The sequence below is a fragment of the Sceloporus occidentalis genome, unplaced genomic scaffold (genome assembly GCF_023333645.1).
Source record: "Sceloporus occidentalis isolate IW3139 unplaced genomic scaffold, rSceOcc1.0.p SCAF_213, whole genome shotgun sequence".
NCBI classification, from domain to species: Eukaryota; Metazoa; Chordata; class Lepidosauria; order Squamata; family Phrynosomatidae; genus Sceloporus; species Sceloporus occidentalis.
Window position 1 is genome coordinate 1,156,591 of NW_028317193.1, and position 21,056 is coordinate 1,177,646.

Below are 21,056 nucleotides of genomic sequence, written 5' to 3' on the forward strand. Positions count from 1 at the left end.
TATTTGTGATTCAACTCAATTGCTGTATTGTCGCTCAAAAGATGTTTGATTAACCCAAACAATTTAGGATGTGAATGACTAAATAAGTAACATTTGGGTAATTCATTTATTAAGGAAGATATTTTTTTTTAATTTTCATGGTGGTTTCATCTATCATTGCGATATACTAAATATTTCAAATACTGCCAAAGCTTTGGAGCATGAAATGCATCCAATTATCATACTTTGTTTACAAAATAACGATTTTGCTAACATGTTCTGTCATGGATGGTTGGCCATTTTTTATTTCTAAACATCCTTATCATTCAGGCCATCACTGTGTCATTAAACCAAGACTAACTGAAATCATACCCAAATGCAAAACAGCAAGCAATTGTTATCTGGCAGGAACATTCTGTACCTTAACAAATGAGTTCCTTAACAAATTATGTTCCTTGGATATGTCAGATTGATCTATATTGATCTAAAAGCCTCTTGTGGATTATATGGATGTCATGCACTTTAATATCAAAGTACTGTAAATTTGAGAATGATCGGAATGGAAGGATATTTTACATTCTATAAATTTAAATCAGGTAAATACAAATTTATTGTTAGAGGTAGACGGGGAAGAAAAAACATGGCTGAAGAATTTCATGCCTACAGGGCCTTAATCACAAAGCATACCTACCCGTTACGTAGTTTCATTTAAATGATCACACCAATGAAACAATCAAGACACATAACAAAAGGGCTAATTAAGCACCTGTAGGCATTAACCATGTCAAGCATGATTTTAAACATACATGGTATAAGCACGAGGCTATCCTGAATCTAAGACAAAACCAAGGGCTGATTAAGGGGAAATGGGAAGACTTAATGGGCCGAATGGTTTTGATCTGTCGTCAGACTCTATGTTTCTATGTAATAACGCTTTGTATACCATAAGTGTATGGAGCAAGCTTCTGAGTGTTGTGTTTTACCTCTTTAGTGTGCTTGCAGGTTGAATACAATCAGTATCCTAAAGTCTTGCTAAGATCTCTGTTAGTTTAATGTGTTTTGTTTTCTTATGATCCAAATACGGGTGGCATGTTCACTTTAACATTACAGGATTTTATTCCTGATGTAAAATAGCAGGTGAGGAAACTGCTGATAAAGCACGTGTCAGATTGATGAGTAATGAGTGCTTAAGCACCAAAGCCTTTTGTAGAATTAAGTACTGCTTTTACCGAGCAAAATACTGCTCTAATTACCAACCTCCAGCTGCACTACCAAGTCAACTGATCCATGTTTCTCTAGCTGAAAATGACAGGTTGTAAATTGTACTTCTATCACAGAGACAGAAGAAGATTAGTAAGGATGCCACAGTACATAATATATTCCCTTTTATTTAGAAGTGCATTAAAAGTGAATTAGTGTAAAAAACCATGTGAAAGAGTGTTTTCTTCAGCCAATTACAAAGTGCCAGCTACTGAAATGTGATGACATCACAGAAACAACGTAATTTACACACAGACCCATACAATTACTGGAGACGTTGGGTTATGCATAAATGGCAACTCCAGTGCAAAGTGGCAAAAGTGGTGCAGTCAGCAGGAATATTCCTGACTATACCAATTAAACCACTTAGCAAAAGACCAGTTTATTATTCATAAACCCTACTTGTGCCCAGGGGAGCCTAGGAGGAAAATCTGGTGCTCAGGCTGTAATCATTTTGTTGTTGCCTAAATCCAAGATATCTCAAGTAACCTAAACCATGTTACGTACATCATTGTGGTGAATAGAGCTGGTTGAGCCAGCATGAGCTAGATCCAATGTAACAATGGTTCCAGCTAGTCAAGGATGGAGAAATACAAGACAGACCTGATCCAACCAAAATTTTCCTTCCCTTGTTTGGGCCACGCAACAAGTTTCCCAAAAACATACAAATGATTCTGGCTCATCGCGCTGGTTTGTCCATGTCCAGTAAGGCAGATATCATTTGAGTAACATAATGTTCTAGTTTATTTTAGAACTCAATTTGCAAGAGCACACTCGCACAATAGTTTTATACCTTGACACCAAATTAACACTTAATTAATTAATCAATAGACGCAGGATGTGTCTCCAACATTTGATTACAGAATCTGTACTCTGTATAAAGTACCTGGGTGTTGTGTTTGGATCACAAAATGCATATTACCATGGTTATAATATCCGGCATGTCTGAGATTTTTAGTTAACTATATTTTGGCTTGTACTTACTGATCTTTCAACCATTCTTCAACAAACGGAATGTCAAAAAAGCCAGTAAACTGCTGATCGTTTCTTTTTGGATTGTGACTGTAATTAAGACAAAGAGTATATTATCAATGATTATGTTGTCATGCATCGTTTATTTGTAATATTTAAAACATTTACTTACTTGTAAAGCCACTGGGTGAGAAAGTCACAAGCGACAAATTTCGTTCTTTTCCTCTAAAAACAAGCAGATATTTCTTATGTAATAATAATGTATTTTACTCTACCCAGAAAGCAAAAGCCATGGTTAATTGCTCAGTTTCTAAAACATTTATAAATAAGTGATTATTACTGATGAGACAAAGAACCCCTGGGCCACCCCATTTGTGAAAGGCCTCTAGAGTTTGGTTTCACAGAGCTGGTCATATTGTTGGTATAGTCACAATATTGAATGATTCATTAAATAGAGGTTATCTATTAAGGTGTCTTATACCACAGCAGCCAACAGAGCAGCCCCATCGGCAGGGCCATTCTATATATGTGGATAGGGCCATTTTTTCCACGTCTATTCCCCATAGACCTGTCACGAAAGTTCCTGTTGGGAGAGAGTTTATCTCAAAGCAGTTTGATAAGGACTTTTGTGGTTTCCTAAAAGATTTGGATAAGATTAAAAGTTCAAGAGCTCTAAAGCACAAACATAAGCAAAAATATAGTTACATTTTTGTGAAAACTATTAAAAAAGCAAGATAGTGTTAAAACATTGTATATGAATTGATTATATTAATGAAAAATAAAAGCTTCCTTTACGCCAAAACATAACTGCGGTGTCACCTGCCATTTAATAATATTTCAGCGTCCAGGTCCCGGATGCCTGCACATAAATATGTCCTGGTTTATACAATATATGGCAGGACAATTCACATTGTGAACGTTTCCTGCGTGTTTCCGAATGTCAAAAACGGACACTTGCTGTGCCAGAAATATGTGAATGTAGGTCAGCCTACATGTCAAAATATTCCAAACAACATGTAGCTCTCCTAGTCAACTGATTTTACCCTTTGGCCATGAACTAATGACCTTGCATATAGTTTTTTTTCCTCATTATTTTCATGATGCCTCTGATGTGATACTTTGATTTGTTCTAAGAGTCTATCTGTATACAATGGTAATATTAGTTTAGGCCTGTATAAGTCAAGGATACTCCGGATACTCCTAAACCTTTACTGCCGTCTGAGCGAACATGTCAGTTCAGCCTACATACTTTAATAAACCTTATTAAACCTCCATATTGTAAACTTGCTAAATCATTGTATACCTGTTGTTGCGCGAAACCATCCAAATGTGTTCTGGGTGTATTGTTTCTTATTGTTTACCCTGTCTTGATTACTTAGTTTGTTACCCATATCCATTATGAACCTTTTGATACTTGATTTTATCTCTATCTCACAGCAGTAATCCTTTTGTACAACAATAAGTCTCCATGGACCACCAAAGGTCAACTCTGAAACCAAGCCTTAAAGCATTGTGTTATTGTGCTTAGAAAGGCGAAGCTGATCAACATTTGGACATAAATGATTTATTAGCGAAAAAAAGGCGCAGACCGAGTCATTTTCAATCTTAAAACACTCAGTTTCCATTGTTGCTTTGTAACATTGAGCTTTGGTAATATTTATAATATTTGTAAACATCGCTGCCTCCAATTCATAAAATGGCCGCCGGTATTTATTGTAATGCCCACACTGGTAACTAAAATTGCTGTCACGTAAAATATCACATACAAACGAAGATATGCATCTTTGGTATGGGCAGTGTGGTATTACCTATGTCCTTTCATTAAAGTTTTACTGTTTTTAATGTTATTTATTTCATTTTTTTCTCACTAGGGTTGTCCTTTAAATACTGCACATCCAGTCGCTAATACATGATTAAGGCAAGACACGAATTGTAAAAAAAAAAACACCACAAAACATTTATCATCTGCATATGTTGGTTGGGATCTTTAATATGGCATCATCTACATAGGAAATTTTGGACATCTTGACAACAGGGGTACGTAACATTGTGCTTGAGTGCGTCATTTTGCCTCCTACGCACATCTTAAATGTGACAGCTCAGCACAGTAACTACTGTTTTCGGGGACAATGCAATTAATTAAAGGAATAAAATGAAAGCTCTGCTACGAAGTAGGTGTATATTCTGTGAGGTACAGATGTAGCTGTATGTTCCCATTCTAACATCACAGCCCACACTGTCAAGAGAGAAGATGAGCAAATCGCTTGCACAGCAGGGATCTGAAAACATATAATATCTTATAACTTAAAGTAATAGAGCAGTTGTATCACTAATAATACTGTATGATTATATATCCCCTATCTTATTTTGTGGTACATAATAAAAGGTATTTGTATCATTCATTGCTGCTTGTTCTGATTTTCTTCCAAAACACCTTCCAAGCAAGCACCCCAAGGAACGTATGGTGCAGTACGGGTTACAAAGGTTATACTTTTTTTACTTGGTTTGACATTGCAGTATCTTGGGAATGAAAGACTTAAAGTCGGTGTCCCAGGGACATTGAAAGTACTTTGTAAGAAAATATGCAAGAAACTACTTCTCATTCATCCACATCCCTTTATGTATTTAAATATTTATATTCCATCCCCTCTCTCAATCTTGGATGTTTATCCAGCAAACCATAAATAATTTTAGTAGCACTTCTCTAAACTCTAACCAGAATGTCCATATTCTTCTGGAGGTCGGGGGGGGGGGCAGAATTCAACACAATACTCTAGGTGGGGTGTGACCGGAGACCTGTAAAGTAGGAGAACCACCTCCCTCTCATTGCTACTAATGCTTCTAGCTATACATTATTTTACATCCTCAGAAATAATTACATTATTTTGAATTTATCAACATAAAACTGTAGATGCCACACCCTCGACCATTCTAATTTACTAAAATCAGCCATTTGGCTTATTCCACCAGGAACATGAAAAAGTGGGGTTCCATGTACCAAACTCTGAGGTGCCACATTAGTAAGGAGACCTTTGTAAATATATGTTTTATTGTTTTATCACAACAACAGAACAAGAAATCAGTGGGGAAGGGAAAACAAAGGGGGAAAACAGGGCCCATAAGTCCACAGAGTACAGGCAGACATAGAGCCCAACGCAGTGGGCCAACATAGTCGAACACAGGGCATATACAGCGGTAAGAATATTGTAGGAAGAAAACACATTGTTCATCACATTGACATACCAAAGGTAAGGTACCAAAAATCGTGTCGACATAGATCCGCCCAGGCATAAACTGTAGGTCGAATAGGGGGCCTCAGGGACCGATCAAAATAGGACATGATGGGGGTAAGTGTGGAGGCGCAGAGATGTAGCATCCCTGACATAACAAGGGAAGGACACGGGGAAGGATGGCACACAAGAAGGAGAAGAGAGGATAAACAGGAAGGAGGGAGAGAAGAAAAAAAAAAAAAAGGGGGGGGTGCCCCCAGAAACCAGCACAGCGCCGCACCCCGAAAGCGACCCCTCACACGAGCAACAGGGCCCGAACATCGGGGCTCTCAATATATTCCATCCAATAATACCACATCTTCCGATACCTCTCACTTTGATCATCAGAGGACATGGCCAACTCCTGATATGTTCCACTTTCAGGATCCACTCCCGAAACGAAGGCAGCAGAGGATCCTTCCAGTGAAGCAGGATTAAGGCTTTCGCTGCGTTCAGAAGGTGAGGCACTATCGACTTCCTATAGCTAGAGACCGATTGGTCAATATGATGCAAAAGGAAAAAAGCAGTCGAAAACGGTACCTGACGGTCCGTGAACCGGGGCATGAGCGAATGGATCTGACGGCAGAATGGAACAATCCTCGGGCACTTCCACCATAAATGTAAAATCGTCCCTACCTCGGAGCCACATATCTGGCACATCTGGGAAGGCAGCATGGAGAACGTCAGGGGACCTATACCATCGGGTCAGGAGTTTGTAAGAGGTTTCTTGCAGCTTAGTACTGCGTGAGCTTTTATGGGTGAGGAGAAAAATTTTGTCCCAGTCTTTCGAGCTTAAAGAAACCTGCAGCAGCTGCTCCCAGAAGCCTTGAAAACGTAGCGGGACAGTGAGTTGCGTCCGTAAAAGAAGTTGGTACAATATCAAAACACCATGTGGAGGGAGGGATGGGCCAGTGCATAAGAGCTCAAAATTAGTAAGAGCACGCGCCATGGTATGTTTGCGAGCGGATTTAGAGAAGAAACTCAGCAACTGACAGTAGTGAAATTTATCGAGGGTGGTGGGCGGTCTGCCTGGTAGAATCGTATCTAATGGTCTCAACCTGCCATCAAGTAAGAAGTCGGAAATTGGAGCTCTGTCCGTCAGCGTGGTAGACAAAAAAGGGCCAGCAACCTGTCCCTGTTGGAAGTCAGGATTATTTCTAATGGGCGTCAGGGGTGAGGGATACGTCGTCAGAGAGTGCAATAAATCCAGCGAGTGTAGTGCGAGTAGCGTAGCCTTCACAAACGGGTGGGTGCGGGCGAAAGCTCGGGAGTGATGACGTGGCAACCACAAGAGGTGGTGCAGGGGTACAGAAATCGCCTGGGCATCAATACCAACCCACAATTTATGTGCAGGACGATGGGACCACTCCAGGGCTCGCAAAAGGTGGCAAGCCTGAAAGTACTGGGGGCACCCTCGAGACGATATGAAGCGCAGAAACATGGAACGGCCCGGGGGATCTCTATCAGGAGAGACTGGAATAAAAATAAAAGCTTGGGCAATATAGCCATCTTCAGGGTGTTAATTCTCCCAAACCACGAAATATGTTGAGGGGACCATGCGTTGAGGTCCTTCTGAATAGCAGACAACAGGGGAGGGAAATGATGGCGATAAAGCTCCGACAGGTCTCGTGTAAGCCAGACACCCAAATACCTCAGCTTCCCCTCACACCATTTGAAGGGGAAGCTGGAACACAAATGCAGAGCGTCAAGTGTAGACACATTAAGGTTCAGGATCTCAGATTTTGAATTATTAATTTTGAGATTAGCCAAGGCCCCGTATTCTTTGAACTCACGGAGTATAACCGGGAGCATTAGCCGCGGTTGCGTGATAACAAAAAGTAAGTCGTCGGCATAACCCAGGACCTTGTGCATGACGTCACCAACTAAGAGGCCCCGAATGTCCCCGTTCCATCGGATGGACTCCATGAAAGGCTCCAGAGAAAGAATGAAAAGTAAGGGAGAGAGCAGGCAGCCCTGTCTGGTCCCATTCGTGATAGAGAAGGAGTCAATTAACACTCCATTAACACGCACCCGAGCCGAGGGGCGGGAATATAGGGAGGAGACCCAGCGCTGCATATTTGGTCCAAACCCAAATGATCCAAGACCGCAAACATAAAGGACCAATCCAACCTGTCAAAGGCTTTTTCAGCATCTGTTAACAGGAGGATGGTTTCAGTCTTGGAGGAGATCGCATAATGCATTAAATTCACCGCTCTAAGCGTACTATCACGGGATTCGCGTCCCGGCGCGAAACCTGTCTGATCGGGATGTACCAGGGACGGGATAAACCGTTGCATACGAGTGGCCAAAATTTTTGAAAATAATTTGAGGTCTGCGTTAAGCAGGGAAATGGGGCGGAAGCTACTGCATTGCTCCAAATCCTTGCCCTCCTTGGGGATCAAGGTGTGTGGGTGAATATCCCTCCACTCAAATAGAATTAAATGAGCACGCCATCCGTGGCCCCAGGACATCCATCAGCCTCCTGTAGTAAATCAAAGGGAGTCCGTCTGGGCCAGGACAAGCTTAGATGCCTTAACTGCCACCCCCAGTTCAGCTAAAGTGATAGGGGCCTCCATACTATCCGCCTCCTCCACAGACAACTTCCTCCGCAGCATTCTGGAAAGATAAGCACGTATTTTATCAGACCGGGCAGCCTGATCAGCAGACGAATGGGCACCAGACAGATTATATAGATTAGAATAATAGTCCGTAAAGGCAGACATAATCTCATTGGGAAGCCTGCGGTGGGAACCGTCCGTTGAACGTATCTTAGGGATATAATATGGTCGGCAGCGAGTTCTCAGGGCCCTAGCCAAATATTTACCAGGTTTCATAATAAAGGGCCCTCAGCTTCAGAAAAGAGCGCCTTGCTTTAGCGACCAACAACAAAGAGAGGTCCCTACGCAGAAGAACCAATTGCTGGAAGGCAGCATCAGTAAGAGAACCTTTATGGGCCTGCTCTAACGTCGCGATGTCGTGATATAGTTTCCCTAGGGCGGACGCAGCAGCTTTCTTGCGTTCAGACCCAACCTTTATGAAATGACCGCGAACTACGCATTTATGAGCCTCCCACACAGTAAGAGGGGAAAAGTCCGGGATAGCATTATCCGTGAAATAGTCAGGAGGGAGTGTGTGTCAGTCTGAACTATCGGGTCCGTAAAGAGTGATTCGTTAAGACGCCATGTCGTCGCTGCAGGTCGGGTCAGCGTCGAGGTCAGAGACAATATCAACGGTGCATGATCCGACCAGGTAATCAGACCATAACGGGCAGACAGCAATTTGGGGAGATGGTAGTATGGCAGGAAGAGATAATCAAGTCTAGTATAGAGTCTCCTGGCCGTGGAGAAAAAACTGTAGTCCCTATCGCAGAGGTGAAGCGCTCTCCAGCAATCTACTAGCTGAAGATTATGAAGTAGAGCTTTCATTTTTTGGGAGACATGCGGGGGAGTGCAGCAGTGTCCTTCAGAAGTATCCAGTCTGGGTTCAAAAGCCACATTGAAATCTCCCGCCCAGGATTAAGAGACCCTGACCTTTGTTTGAATATACACGTTAACTACAACCTTCTGTCTTCTGTAACAGCCACTGTTTTATCCATTCAATTATTTTAACATCCAAGACCAAATGGAATTCTTCCATGACTGGGAGAGTCTTACCGAAATCCTTACTGCTCCTCCCTGGTCTATTATTTTAGTTACCCAGTAAAAAAAATATATATTTAATTTTAGTTAGAATGCGGTGAACGTGACGTGAAGATTTAGGTTTGTTTGCTTCTGAAGAACAGTGACTAAGGAGGAAATCATCCTATGATAAGATTACTTAACTTTCCACAATAAAACCTCAAAGAGGATAAAAGTGGCGTGTTGGCTTAGTTGCTAAGTAAATATCCCTTGTTTTCATTGTTTTTATATCATGTGAGTTCCTATCAGTGTTTGCCAAATAAGAAATATCAGAAATGGCAAATCAAATTTCAGTTGCAAAACAACTTATCATGAAGTATCGTTGAAAGCAAAAATGTAGTATTTGAAGAAGAGTCCTTGTTAAGCTTAAATTCCATTCGAAATATAAAAAAAATATAAAGAAATATAAATGAGACACATTGTGATCTATAAAGTCTCTGTATGTTTTTTATGTTACATAATCACTTTTATTTACGCAAATTCAATAATGTCCACTAAAACGGTAAATTAGGAATGGAACGTGATCTGTTAAGGATCTTTTTAAACATATTTCATATTGGTCTTCTCTGAAAAGAAACATGCGCACATACAGTCTCATTACCTACTTATATAGTTGTCATTTGCAAGTAATGAAATTTGGTAAGAAAATATATAATAAATAAAGTAACCCAATTTTTAAAGCAAAATCACAGAACATTCTTCTTCAGCCATTTATAAATAACGCAATGGCCAACACACAGTTCTGGTCTGTACAAATATAAATATGGCATCATTTTGCGTCATACTTTGCCCTCATAGCAACTGGAAACAGACTCAGATAAGTAAGTCTTATAAAGTCCATTAGATTTATATATCAATTATTTGTTATATTGATTTAAATGCAGTGTCAGGAGAAAGTTTATACATTTACAATGAAAAGCCTCATCTATTTCTGAAATATTTTACATATAGGCTTAAAGGCGTTTCAGAGGACAATTGGCTTGCCTGACTACCTGCTTAGTGAACCAAACCCAACTCTGGCTGATCTGTTCTGTATTCCTACCTGCTCAGCTGCCTATACCTGATCCTCCACACTGTTGGGCTCATCAAACTCCCCGTTCTCTTATCTTGGGGCTCAACAAATTCAACATTATTGTTTATTTAATCTACCATGGGCCTGTAGACACTGTAATTGCTGTGATAAACATACTTTGGAATTCTCCAGATTTCACCAGGATTCTCCAGGTGAAGCCCTGCTTACCTGGGTCTACGGGCCAGTTTCGTCTTTCTCTGGGCAGAGGAGTGGTGTTTGACCATGCCCGCTCCCAACCCACTTCACTCCCTGAAGTTAGACTTTTCACCATGTGCAGCTAGCTCTGTCCCATCACAAAGCTGCTACCCCAGAAAAGGGAAAGCTCTGGCTAGCCAACCATGGGATGTTCCAAGGTAATCCTAGAAACATAGAATTGGATACCAGATCAAAACCATTCGGTCCATCTAGTCTGCCCATTTTACCTGATGAAGACTCAAACCTTAATGACTGGGCTGTATGTGGTTGTGATTAAAGACATCAATATATTATGAGAAGGAATATGACAATGTATTTGAAGAAGATTGCAGAGAAAAAACTACAGTCAAGACTTTAAATGGGAAAATACATTGAAAGACTGATGTCAACGAGTTATCTCTGCTACGGGGTAAATTAAATGTCTATTTATTTTTTACATCTCATGGGACAATCAATTCCCAGCGGTACTATCAAAACAGCTGATTTGGTCTGAGTCTAGGATATATGAATAAATTGCTATACAAATGCATTTATTTCAATGTCTCACCGTTGGATTACATTAATAAAGCAATTATGGCCAGAGGAAATGTGAATCCATTGTCTGCTGGCTATGCTGTGGTCATTTATTGAGGTTATCTGTTATTCTAAAACATTATGTTCACTGAACAGGACATTTAAAGTTGCTGTTCCACTTAACTGTACTCTCTCGAAGGCATAGTAAATGATTCTTTCCTCTAAATTCCAGTGGCATATTTTGGCTGAGCGCTGCCTTAGGGCTGACCAAGGGTATGCCACCAGCTTGTACCATCTCTCACCTCTGCGTCTGGCATCTCCTTTTGCTGAGTGCAGGGACATGACATGCATTTTAAGCACACCCAGGGACGAGTACGTTTGCTAAGGAGGCTGTGATCTATGGAGCAAGGCACAGTTCACAATAGTGTATTTGGGCTATATGAGTATATGGTGTGGATAAGCCAAAGCAGTCCATGGATAAGTAGCCCCCAGGGAGCATGGTCCCACAAAAGGACCATCAGTAATGTGGCAGAGGGGCTGCTGCCTCCGTGGAACTGTGGCCGTAGGTGTAACGGCCTAACAGAATATACCCTTGCTGAAAGATGAAGCACATCTCTATATACTACGTATACTGTTAAGAAGCCTTCTTAGTTTTTTTATGGCAGCTACCTAAGTGTGCCTGTTTTTGTGTCATATTAAAAGTGCTCACACAAAAATTATGATAAAAATCATTGCTGTGAATGGTTTCAGCATTTTACTGTAGAAACACTACATTTTACAAGACATAAGGTCCATTTGGCTCATTTAGTCTGTCCTTTTTTCTTGGTGAATCCTTGGTCTCATCTTAATTTAGAATAGCCCAGCGCCTTTTCATGCAAGTTTGAATTCCATCACTGTATTAGCCTCTGTACCACTTCTGCTGAATTGGTCAGAATATAAAAAGTGAATCCGTTTTACTTACATCTCTTCAACATAATAGGCTTCCCCTCTAATTATAGGATCCCCTGCCCGTTCCAGGAAAGGGTGTAGACGGTTGGATGTTTTACTTAGATAAACATTCCATTTATGTCACACTTAAAACATACTAGATCACGACATAATATCTCTAGACCCTGTTTCCAAGGACACTTAAGATCTGCCACGATATGCAATGTACACAGTTAACGTTTAATAGGTAAACACCTAATATCCATTACTTTTTGAGATGCTGCTCTCTAATTGACCAATAAACAAGTGAAATGCCATTCATTGAGAGTCTTTAAAAGGTCAATAACTCCTTACTATCATCTGCCAAGACAAACACACATCAAAGCCTGAAACCAGCTTACACTTTGCCATTAACCATTTATGAACAAATATTTATAATACTAAGGAACCAGGAATATTTTTTTCTCAAAATGTGTAGATAACAGGGGTATAAAAGTATAGCTGCAGATGTGTACAATTATACATAACCTTAAAGCTAAGTCCCTATGTTTCCCTATGTAATCCTGGTTCCACTGTACCCCTGTAGCTAAGATAATGCTAAATAAGAAGTCAAACCGCTGGAAAATGAGCAGACTACTCAGTGACAAGAGGTACTTGGAAGTATGATAGCTGCACATAATACGTATCATTAGGTCTTTCAGGATTCCAATTATCTGCTCTGTAATTGGATGGTTGCTATAAGAATGGCACAGCTGTACCAGGCATGCCGGATTGGCCAGTCTCCAAATTCATGAAAACATTTTTTCTTCTGGAACGAGTACGAGTCTACCCGTAATTTGTTGAAGAATCGGTGAACTGTCACAGTCATGCTCACCATGTCTCGCATACAGATGTGTCCTAATCATGGACAGGAACTGCAATAAAATGAGGCCACCATCCCTGGTGGACATACTAGAACAGCACTGATAAACTCATTTAATACGATTAATGCCAAACACGTACCTAGTGCACCGCTGCATGTTAGAAATAAAGAACCAAGATGACAAGTACTAAGGGGATCTTTTTCACTTTAACCGTTTAAGAATTACTAACCCCCCCTGTGCTACTGGGATAAGCAGTGTCTTACATTTCAAACCTCTTAAGTGGTTAGTATGGCTGTCATTCATACAAACCAGTCATTGTAAGTTTAAAAGACGTATATATGAACACATACATGATTTAGGTACAGCTCTTTCTTCGCTACGATCCATGTCTGGTTTATCCAAACATTTCAGTGAAATACATAATGGTAATACAACTAATTTAGAAGTAATAGGCATAGAACGCGTTCACCCCCCTAATAGGGGAGGTGATTGGTCCCGTGCTCTTCGCCTAAGGGAAGCTTTTTGGATTTTATGCCTTGACACGAGATTTCCTGTGGACATGAATTATAGAAATGACCTAGCATATATTTATTAAACTTTATATATTATATTATTATTATTACGTTGATTTTTGTTCATTTGTTATACGTACTGAAATTATCATTTGATGTAGAATTTCCATGTGTACCATGATTTATATCAATTGCACCCGCTCCCTTGATTTGCTTTTGATTTGATTTGTATCAATTGCACCCGCTCCCTTGGTTTGGTTTGTATTAATTGCACCCACTCCCTATGTTGACTAATTATGGGTTAACGAGGGGGCGTGAGCATAGATCAATCTCTAGACAGAGTCATTTATATATAAGGTGCAGTAGCAGCAACATACTTTTAAGCCATGATTAAGAACCGTAAGGTTTGAAACGCGTTGGCGTATTTTTTCTCAATCACTTGAGCACATCTCTCTTTTTTCTCTTTTTTTGTCTATCATGTTTTAACTGGTCTAATTAAATTTTGAATTTTTAACCCTTATTTGTGGAGCTGGATCTTCTATCTAAATTGTCAAGCAGCATACTATTAATGCATAACATCTGACTACATCTGTACAGGGGACCTCTGAGGCCTTGAAAGCCTATGTGATATCTGGCTGTATAAATGCTGGTCCACTAAAAGGCATCACAAACAGCTTTTAACTATTTAAGGTAACTAAATCTAACTCAATTGGACATGATCCTATAGAATTCAGGAGTCATTTACAGAAAACATTTGGCTCATCTGCCAATTTTTACTGATCAGGATGGTTTCCATTCAGATGGCTTGAAGAGGCAAATGTTTTTTTATTTTTAGTAGTCAATATGGGACTTAATCAAAAAAGATTAGTCTACAGTATTTCTAAGGCACCAGTAAGATTATTTTTAACCCCTGTCAGTTACCTGCATCCTACATCTGACAGTACCGTGAATAAACATATGTACTACAGTCACATGGTTAAAATAAGAAATATCACAAACCCAATATATGAATATACCATGGAAAACCAGACTTTAATATTTAAACATTATACTTGTTCCAACCTTAATATCCCAAGTGTTGAGCCTATTTTCATACATAAATATGAGAGCATTACTCTCTGTGTTTCAACCAAAGGCTGCTATGAACATCAATGACGAGACCCCTTGTTGGTTGTAAACAAAAGTAGTGCAGGCGCCTCGTTAGAGTAACAGAGAAATAATATAAAATTATACCCAATTTCATTTAATACATCATTTTTGAGCAATACACTATTTTTAATTTTTTTTAACGTTTGTAGAAACCTAACGCGTTTCACCCACTTAAAAGGGCTTCTCGCAAAAAGAAATGTGTATTAAAAGGACTGTACTATTTTTATTCTCATACACAATATTTTTGGTAAGGGGGTTTTAGGGCATGAGATACTACAGTCTCAAATATATTAGTTTCCCACCCCTATCCTATTTTTAATGCATGGGAAAATGCATAAAAAGAGGCAGGGCTGAGTCCGTAAAATCCCTAAACCATCTGCCTATTATTTAAATGTATGCTTTTCTTTGCTTTAATCATATGGATTCTGCTACCAGTTTCGTGATGTCCTTTCAAAGTGTGTTATTTGAAAAGATCTGCTGTGTGTCAGACCATTGTGCATCTGATTACCATTGTTGTCGTACTCGGCGCTGGAACGTCTGCCCGGGCATCTGCTATTGTCTACTAGCTGCTGCTCTTATTATGCGAGTCTCACGTGCGTGTCCCCTTCGGCTCAATGCGATGGTCATGGAATGTCTTTTTGTCATTCAATCTTCGCTTACATTTAAATTACTTATGGCGACAGATTGTGAGATATTTGGTCCAAAATGAATACATCCTTCACGCTATAATAAGGACTGAATATTTTAATTTTAAAAGCGATCATTAGTAATGACTGTTTTTTTAATCTTAGCGTCTGGATAAATGTTTCTTTTTATTATTACAGTTTTTTTGTTAAAAAAAAAAGCATTTTTGTTTTCATTTGACTGCCATCTCCTGTTGAGAAAATTACTCTGCATCTTATTGTAAGGAAAACAACAGATTACACAATTGTTACATGTAAAATCTACCGTATATTGGCTTTATTGTGTATGATTTGGTGGCACATAAGTGGAACAGCCTCCAAGCAGAAGAGTTGGTGAGATAATTTAAACATGCATGGGACAGGATAAAGCTATCCGGAATCTACGACAAGATCAAGCACTGATTAAAGTTACAGCAGGAAAATGGGCCAAATGTTTTCTAATCTGCCGTCAAATTTCATGTTTCTATTTTGCGCATTTGTAATTTCCTTATATAATAAATGTGTATTATAATGTTTTACTTTGTACCGTTGAATCTTTATTGTTTACAATCACGGCCTCCAAACTGCTTCTTTGCTAATGCTCTACTCAGGGTTGACCTAACCATACAGATCATCTAAAACATCTATCTGGTGGAGGTGGCAGCTGCACCGCTATGGCCTGTCAATCATTATTATGTCAGTTAATGGGAAAAATAATGGGATACAAAAGGGACCTCTGAGGTCCCAAAAAGCTTATGTAGCTTTACATATGTTCCTCTATTGGCTCTAAAGAACTGTTTTAAGTCTTTAGAGCTTAAACGAATTTGTAAAATGAGTAGGCTAATAAATTGTCCAAAAAGCATAATCCACCAAGGTCCTTTGATACAACCACAATTTACCAATTACAGGAATAAAACTACATTTTTTTTAGAAACTTCTAATAGAAAAGAACTATTCGGACCATGTGGACCATGCAGTCTGCTGTAGAAACCTTAAACCTTGTTTGCTCTTGTCATGTTCAGGATGGCCTTTAATCTCCTACTGACCGCCTTTCCCAATCCCTGTGTATCTCCTCTCACTTTTTGATACCTATTTAGCTCTCAATATTGTCTTCCACTGGCTCTGCATTTCCTTCACTGATCAAGTCTGTTAGCAATGTTGATCAGATCATTTGTCCAGGTTCAAGTTTAGGAATTTGCACGATCCTGGCCTCACTTGACTATTCCATCCATGAAACCAACTGTCTGCTGTAAGTCCTAGAGTTTGGTCTTCACTCTTTTGTGTTCAAATACCATCTGTCATGTCTGGTTCAATACTGTTCAACAGAACTGTCTAGACTAGCCCAAGAGACTCAGGTCTAGGCACATGCTTAATATGCTTATGTGGTAGAGCCACCTCTGGTGGACTAGCACTCACCACAAAAAATATATCACAAACCATAAAAAACTTACTTCGAAGCACTTCTGCTTTTTTGCTTCAATCAGCAATTCAGCCAATCCTGGCAGTAACACAGGAAATATGTAGTTTTCCAAATATTTTCTAGGAGAACCTACATTACGGGCAGATAAGACAATATATTACAAGATGTTTTTAAGGAATATTTAAAGAGCAAAACACACAATACAAAATACACAATGATATCATTATATTTCTTCAATAACTGGACAGCTAGTTGTTTAAATACATGCTGATGAGATCTCAACACTCATTGAGTGTCAACTCTATCGAAGCACATATCAAAGTAGGCTCAAGATCCCCTCTACTGTTTGGGAGCTGAAAAGAGCATTTTTTGCAGCAAAAGAAAAACACCCTGTTAGAATTAATTCCCAGCTGGTTGGCCGAGACATGATGTGACATCATCAGCACATAACTGGCTTCATGTAAGCCAAAGTTATCTAGAGTTGATTGAAAGCTCCTCATCTCTTTATTAAGTAACTGTTGCTACCAACGTGACCGTAATGGGAGGCATAGCATTGAGTATTATGAGCTAAAACATGGAGAACAGGGATCTCCGGTAAAGTCTGCTCTTATTTAGTACAATTTTGTCCCTGGATGTAAAGCTGCTGGATCAAATAGCCCAGGGGTTTTAAAGAGGCAGCCATAGCAAAGACTTCTTTTCGAGTTCTCCAAGATTATACATAGGCTTGCTTAGCCCTCAGTATAGGCATTGCAAGAAATATCACAAAAGTGAAAAGTATACAGACATGCAAATATCTTTATGTAAGCCATATGTTAATCTACTTACATGTTTTTGGGTCAGGGAGTTTTATGCCATCGCTAACACGTCCGTCAAAATCATTGATCTGTATTTAAAAAAATACAAAATGGCTTCAATGTATTCATAATAACAAGAATTTTGCACGACTAAGGAGCCAGGATTGTTGGGGAAATATACATCAGCTGTGTAGGAGATTCTTTTTCAGTTTATCATAAAATTCCATACATTTTGGGTATAACATCCTATAAAGGTCATTCTTAAACGTTAGCATCATCAGATGTGGGCCAAATCTTTACGCAGTCCGTAAATAGCAGTGAACCCACAGGAAACCACCTGGGGATGCTAGTTTCAATTGGAACGTCCCTGATTAATGAACTCTATCCCTTTATGCGGGGGAAGCTCCAGAGCATTTGGGCTCAGGGGACTCGCCCAACTAAGCGGGCCCATGCTATACCAACCCAATACTCATCTTTCAGCCAATAACACTTATGACAGAAGCAAATAAAGCATTAAGTTATAACACTACTTAAAGTAACAGCCAGTAAAGCACACACAGACACACAAGCCGGACACGTGTAACAAGTAGCTAGGGGAGGTGGTGTATTCACATTGGGCGCTGTCCTAGGCCCGAGCCAGGCAATGCGCACTTTTAATACATGGTGTGCTGGGAAATGCTGAGCCGCCACAGCTTCCTTAGCGTAAGTAGGCGACTCTCCCCCGTAAGTGACCCATAGTGACGCGGTTTTGTAGCAGGGTGACTTCTGCCCATTTGGGCCTTAGCCAGCCTAGACCTGGGTACATTACTGGGGCAAAGGAAGAAGTCAAATGCATAGTGGCGGTTTCTGATGAATTCTTTCATGCATTTGCAAGGATGGAACATAGATATTCTGATGCAAAGTGTTTTCCATTCTGCTAATTGGACCCTTCCACTAATAAACACTCTTTTAAAACTATGTAGAATCTATTTTTACATATACCCCCCCCGTGTGTCACTCACACCAGTGTTACTGTAATTGACAGTCTAATTATTGACAGTCGCACATTAATGTTTGTACTTACAGAAAGAAATGGCTTTGCTTTAGAATAAAGACCTGGTGGAGGAGAAGGCTGCTCTTGTTCATATTCTACGATGTAAAAGAAAAATGAATTAGATATACACCCCAGAGTTTTATATACAGCATTACATTACAGTTAAAGACATGCAAGTTAACACTCCTGTCTGTCTCCAGTACAGGTGACACTACCGTATAAACAGGTCAGGGGCCTCCATGGATCTTTGGGGGCCTTCATCTGAAGTTGTAGAGAAGAGCCACATCCAAGTGGTAACGAATTGTCATAATGCACTTTGCCCGTATGCATCTTTTCAAACAATTGAATGTATGTATAGTATTTCCTAGTCTATGTAATAACTTATTTCTTGTGTTTGAGACGCCACAACAATGTTTTTGTTAATTGGAAGACATCCCAAAATTCATGAAAATTAGCTCATTTTCCATAATCATCCTCCACAGTCGCCCAACATATCGTAGTCACATATTTTCTCCCTAAGATCTTTCTCTGACTTCTCACAATCTTCCAACTGGAGGAAAAGGCAAACAGTATATATTTTTTAGATCGAAATGGCTCAGATCAGTATTCTGAAGAGTGGTGGAAGAAGAACCTTAAAACACGACTCTCGTATTGAGCACAATCCAGAATCTATTTAGACTGCGGGTCACAAAAACAGGTTTAAGGCCAGAAAGCAAATCATTAAATAAACAGTGTCATTCAGAACCTGCCATGTATTTATTCAGAGACATCCAGCTGCACGCATCTTCAGGGGCTAACAATGAACCCATATTGCAGCTGCAAAAGATCTGTAAACATCTAAGCTGTGTGCATTCATTGTATCAGCATGGGGAACGCGAGACAACAGCGAGCCATTGGCTAAGGAGGATAATAATCGGTTCAAGTCTCAGGGGGCTTATAATTAAAACAAATTGCATCCATTATGAAACCACAAATAGGATAGTTTGCCAACATCGTGCAAATGATTTGAGGAACACCTTGCCTCTTGGAAATTTCACTTACTGAGTGAACGGAACTAGTAAAGGAGGTTGGAAAGACAATGTCTCCAGAGAACACTGACAGTATTGTTACCAAGATCAAGGGAGTACAGTAAATCATAACGTATCGCTTGTCCACAATAGTAAGGGTTCTTTCAATATTGTCATCAGATCTGATTTTACTGTCGCTGTTTATAGAAAATGCATAGAATAAAATTACTGTTGTCCAGGTACATTTTTTATATTTTTTTCTAGCCTTCCTATCCAAACAATGACATAGTGAATACTCAGTGAAGTACCACTTAATGTATATATATCACAATATGCGGGTGGTGATCCAGAATCTGGTATTATCCCTTAAAATCTGCAGATATAATAATAATAATAATAATAACGCAGGGTTAATATACACATGGCGATTGCATGCCTGATCTCAGCAGGCCCCCTGACATTAAATAAATAAATGACCCTTTTCGGAATTCTGACTACATGAGGTACTGTGTACAGTATATAGCTATTAATATTAATAATATATTAATAGCATTCCAGTTATTATACAGTAATTAAACTCAATTCATTCCGAAGGGCATTGGCATTAAGATCACCCTGCGGGTGGCAGGGAAATACCTTGACATATTTGGTCCCATAAACGCCCAGATAATTTCTCTCCGGTGCTGGCTACAGCCATGGCCAGGATGCTGGTTGCTATAACAACACGTACACAACACACACCACTACCCAGCATTCCTCGGGAGCGTGTGCAGTGCTTGACTTCCGGGTTAGGCAGATGGAGACGCACGTGTTGTAGATCTGAGTCGCCGGTCAGAGAGAAGGTATTAAGAAACTTGATACTACATGATAATAAAGCCGAGTTACATTGAGTAGTGTTTACAGAGTGAACATGTTTACTCCACAGCAGCACATTTAGTTTGTTTCCATGGTGACTGATTATGGCTACCCCAGATCTGATCATATAAATGCATGATGTACACATTTAAGTTGCGTTCTTATATCTTTGGAGAAAATGTAGGCCAGTTATACTCCATAATCATCCCTGCCATTTACGACCTCACGTCTGCTTGTATACAGGTTAAATACTGAAGGCTATGAATACTAATCCATTTTCCAGTTAGAAGACTCACATGTCCCTTGTCTGTAGGCTGATATGTGATTTGTCATCAAAAGAAGCTTACCAGACCAGAGCATCCAGTAGCCCCCTTAATCATTTGTTAGGTCACCATATGGCATGAGGTTACCTCATATGGGAACTTGAGCTACTTGATAAGATGCCTTAAGTTTGGAATTCCAGGGACATTGCTAATCATTGGGTTTTCACAAGACCAAAAAGCAATGACATCCCTTGTGAAAGTTTGGGAGGAGATGTATGGTTGATATGCGATCAGTCTAATTCTGTTTGTTGAATAATACATAGCATTTGCAAGGATTTTTTAAGGAATGTTCAACTCTAAAAGAAAAAAAAAGAAATTTAAGCAATATATTGATGCAACAGAACGAGGACAGGAGTTGTCCTGAAAGATGTCTCAATGCAAAGAGTGTAAAGACGAGAGGTGAAGATATATTTGGAAATGAGGCAGAATATAATGGGTGAATGAATGAAAGTTTTATTTTTCAATGGAATGATCAGTAATAAAACAATCACTTATCTTAAAATAGCTCTGAAATATTGTTTATTCGTTAAGAACACAGTATGCAAAATATTACAATTATTTTTCCTTTCCGCTA

General features: G+C 39.6%; 1 protein-coding gene across 1 annotated transcript in view; it reads right to left on the bottom strand.

Annotated features, from left to right (window-relative positions):
• The window catches only part of LOC149277504 (IQ domain-containing protein K-like), a 38,610-nt gene extending 18,609 nt beyond the window's left edge, over positions 1 to 20,001 (bottom strand). The window contains exons 1-6 of the mRNA XM_089502847.1: positions 19,941 to 20,001; positions 18,328 to 18,392; positions 17,296 to 17,353; positions 16,502 to 16,599; positions 2,384 to 2,436; positions 2,224 to 2,301 (exon numbers count right to left, since the gene is read on the bottom strand). Coding sequence (XP_089358973.1) covers positions 2,224 to 2,301; positions 2,384 to 2,436; positions 16,502 to 16,599; positions 17,296 to 17,353; positions 18,328 to 18,392; positions 19,941 to 20,001 — 413 coding nt within the window. The remainder of the gene's footprint in view (positions 1 to 2,223; positions 2,302 to 2,383; positions 2,437 to 16,501; positions 16,600 to 17,295; positions 17,354 to 18,327; positions 18,393 to 19,940) is intronic.
• Between the last annotated feature and the right edge of the window lie 1,055 nt (positions 20,002 to 21,056).